We start from the raw sequence: 1447 nt of genomic DNA on the forward strand, positions 1-1447 counted from the left end.
CGACTACATTTAATGCAGCGAAACGGCAATAAGTTTTATATATAGATAACTACAAGTCGTTAGTATAGTATGGAAAGGGCGGAATTCACATCGACGCTGAAATACAAAAAGCCGTAACTAACTAAAAATACAAAATTCACTTTTTGATTAATTATGATGCTTGTCATCGAATTATAAGTGCCCACATCGTTTTATGGATTAAAAAATTTTAGTTAGTTGTGACTTCTGCATTTCAGCGACCATGTGGGATACGTCCTTTCCATACTATAGCAACGAAGTAAATTTTTATTTTTTTTCATATTTCATTTAATCATCGTCTCGGCCTAAAGTCCACCTTGTTTACATACAATCATTACCATTTCAATGTAAAAAAAAACAGATTATCTAAGCCTGTACTTATTATCACAATTTTTTCCTCTTTGCAGCTATCGATGGGCCATAGTTTTATGCCTTCTCACCTTCAATTCGAATTTTTGGCTCGTGCTGGAATGCTACATCATCGTATCCCCGAATTGGCAGCCTACCCACATCACGCTATTTTAGGTAAAACACGCCGTCCGCGCACTGCATTCACATCACAACAGCTGCTCGAGCTCGAAAAGCAATTCAAGCAAAACAAATATTTATCCCGCCCAAAACGTTTCGAAGTGGCAAGTGGACTGATGCTTTCCGAAACGCAGGTGAAAATTTGGTTCCAGAATAGGCGCATGAAGTGGAAACGCTCGAAGAAGGCGCAACAAGAGGCGAAGGAACGAGCTAAACAGCAACATCAACAGCAGCAGCAACAACAGAGTGCAAACAACAGCAGTTAGTAGCTGACCGATGCGGTAGTTCTTCGAAATGGGGTGCAGGAGCAGCCTAATTATCCCAAATATCCATCCAAAGGATAAATCACCAACACTGCCCATTGCACCAACAACAACCCCATCAGCTATGGTGCTCGTAATTACAATTCTAGTCAAATATAGGCGTCGGATAGCGAATGTGGAGCATAGCAACGTGTCCGGCAGATTTGTTCTCTCCTTGTGGGATGTTGGTGAGCGATTATTGAAGGGTAGTAGCTGAGGGAGCTCTTGTTTGTACGGCTGCTTCTGGCGCCCATTGTACTTATGGTACGTGCATTGGCACTTGGCGATGCCTTTTGTTTGCTTTGTAATTATGTAGTTCAATTGCGTTAAGATGCGACCATGTGAAAATTAGAAACGAAACTAAACTACATATATACATATGGAAGGAGTTTTTGTTTATGTTCACAGTTAAATATGGAGTAAGTGGCGAAGAAGTTTCTCAAACAAAGTGCGTTTGGAATTCAGTATATTTGTTTCTATGAATTGCTTAGTGAACTCTTTGTTTGCTTTCATTAGCAGAAAATTTCATAGTGTGATACGACAAATTATAGTATTTATTGAAATGAATTATGTATATTATGTAAATGTAAATAAGAGTA

The 1447-nt window shown here is 39.0% G+C and overlaps 1 protein-coding gene across 1 annotated transcript; it reads left to right on the plus strand.

The window, feature by feature from the left end:
* Positions 1–425: 425 nt before the first annotated feature.
* On the plus strand, positions 426–1441 carry LOC118732575 (motor neuron and pancreas homeobox protein 1-like; the record flags this gene model as incomplete). Its single annotated transcript, XM_036461703.1, has 1 exon — positions 426–1441. A coding segment is annotated over one exon (387 nt), but the record flags the coding sequence as incomplete, so codon positions are not given.
* Positions 1442–1447: the final 6 nt, after the last annotated feature.

The sequence above is a fragment of the Rhagoletis pomonella genome, unplaced genomic scaffold, assembly GCF_013731165.1.
Source record: "Rhagoletis pomonella isolate Grant_MI unplaced genomic scaffold, Rhpom_1.0 Rhpom_scaffold_22639, whole genome shotgun sequence".
NCBI classification, from domain to species: domain Eukaryota; kingdom Metazoa; phylum Arthropoda; class Insecta; order Diptera; family Tephritidae; genus Rhagoletis; species Rhagoletis pomonella.